This window comes from Zophobas morio, unplaced genomic scaffold (assembly GCF_036711695.1).
Source record: "Zophobas morio isolate AGI-343-1 ecotype UQ-CSIRO unplaced genomic scaffold, CSIRO_AGI_Zmor_V1 ptg001226l, whole genome shotgun sequence".
In the NCBI taxonomy this organism is placed as follows: Eukaryota; Metazoa; Arthropoda; class Insecta; order Coleoptera; family Tenebrionidae; genus Zophobas; species Zophobas morio.
This window is the reverse complement of record NW_026973325.1, coordinates 18,066-20,177: the sequence shown is the minus strand read 5'-3', so window position 1 is coordinate 20,177 and position 2,112 is coordinate 18,066. Positions and strand designations below refer to the sequence as shown.

Here is a 2,112-nt window from a genome sequence, read left to right as displayed (position 1 = left end):
TGAAAAAACTGCTGATTTGACATTTCACCCTCCTACTTCATTGCAATCAATCTTTAAATGACCATATATGGACATGTAAAACTGCTGATTTGACATTTCACCCTTCTTCGCCATTTATTTTCTGCATATTCTGCATTATTTTTCCTATATATTTTGCATAGGAACTCGTAATTGTTTGTCTTAATTCTGTGTCTGTTAGTGTTAAGTGCTAATTGTTGAAAAAAAAAAAAAAAAAATGAAGTATTCCTTGAGTCTCAAGAAACCAAAAATTAACATCCTCCAGGATGTAGTGATACAGGTAGGTTTTTTATTTTTGATTAATTTAAAAAAAAAAATGTTTTTATATTCATAAAATGTAGAAATGTTTATAAGTATTTATTTTATTTTCAGCCGCCTTTGCCCAAACTGCGTAGACTTGCAGATCTACCTGAGGAAGAAATTGAAAAACTAAAAACAAAAAGTGAGGACGCCTCCACTTCCGCTGTGGAAGACTCCCAGACACCTTCCCAGCTAGATATATCAGGGCTGGAGGAGCCGTGCGTCTCTATGACGCCCTCACTGTTTGAGGGGTTAGAGGCGCACGGAAAAAGCTTGTCTTTCCTTCGTAATGTTTACGGAGTTACGGAGGAAGACGAACAGAGGCAGAGAGAGCAGCAAGAGCAGCAGGAGCAGGAGCAGGAGCAGCAGCAACAGCAGCAGGAGGAGCAGCAACAACCGGTCCGCAAATCACCATCACCACCGACGTCTCAACCAACACCTGCCCCTGATACACCTCATCCTGCTGCACCTGATGATTCGGGTGATGAATTCGAAGACGAAGACAATGCATCTACATTATTGTATAATTTTAAGTGGAAGTGTAGGGCAGCGCAGGACAGACATAATACGCGACAAAGGGAACTAGTGCAAAAACAAAAAAAGTGCAAAAAAAACATTAAAAAATTAGCAAATCAAATTGCAACTCTCCAAAGACAGTTAGTGGAAGAACAAAGTGAATTGCGGGGTGCAGAAAACGAAATGAAAAAAAGTATTCAAAAATCCGACAAATTAAAGAAACTATATGTAAAAATAAAATGTATATAATCTCATAGTGTCAGTAGTAGTGTTAGTAGCGTTAAAAGTGTTGAAATGTTTTAGTAGTAGAATTAGTAGTGATAGTGGTGCTTGTATTGTAATAGTAATATTTATATATCAATAAATAATATAAGTATTTTATTTCGCTTGTTTTTTTTTTTTTTAAGTGTTGCATGTTGGGCAGTATATATCCAAATCAATGGTTTTGCCAAACAATATCCTGTAGCATTTTCGCTAAAATTTTTGGAACCACTATAATCGTCAATAATGGTGTAATTAGGTGACTTGCAGCGGCTTTTGTTTCTTAAGACAAATTCTTGTTTATACTGTAGTGGGATCGATGTATCGATAATATCAGGAATATTGTGACAAACCATACACGAGCATTTCTTAAACAAAAGTCCATGTTCTCCTTGGGAATGGTATCGCTGTTAGTATTTAGAGAGGTAGCTTGTAGAGATGGTAAGTTCTGGTAGGGTGGTACAAATTAACGAGTAGAGACAGACAAAAACAAAAAATTATTTTTGTTTATTTTTGCCGAACACAGCGTTATAAAAATTTATTGATGTCTTGTCGAGCATCAAGTCATCCTTCAACGATGGAACGTACGTCCCACTGGCGTCGTCGTCCCAATTTTCGAGTGATGTTACTTTTGGGGGTTCAGAATTGAACCATTTTGATGGTTGAGATGGTATCGGTGGTGATGCTTTGGGAAGTGCAGCTTCGCGGAGCTGTCGCTCCCTTTCCCAAGCCTCCCTATGACACCTAAATATATGCCTCTGGAGTCTCCCCTCTAGCATTCGATGGCTCCTATCGTATGGGCAAACTATAAAATCCTCTAAACAAAACAAAAAAAAATATATGAAATTTACATACTGTAATAAAAATATAACCTTACCCATGTCCCTAGATATCTATTGGTTAATTCTCTTGATACTAGTTAATCAGTTATAATCACATCTTTCATATAGTCTTGAATTTATATACGAAATTAATCCCTTCTTTTACTCTTTTTCCCTCTCTAATTTTTATTTCAAG

General features: G+C 36.6%; 1 protein-coding gene across 1 annotated transcript; it reads left to right on the top strand.

Annotated features, from left to right (window-relative positions):
• The first annotated feature begins 235 nt into the window (after positions 1–235).
• Positions 236–1,426, top strand: LOC135122407 (ras guanine nucleotide exchange factor P-like). Its single transcript, XM_064046578.1, has 3 exons — positions 236–298; positions 391–839; positions 1,366–1,426. The coding sequence occupies exons 1-3, from the start codon at positions 236–238 to the stop codon at positions 1,424–1,426; spliced, it is 573 nt and encodes a 190-aa protein (XP_063902648.1).
• Positions 1,427–2,112: the final 686 nt, after the last annotated feature.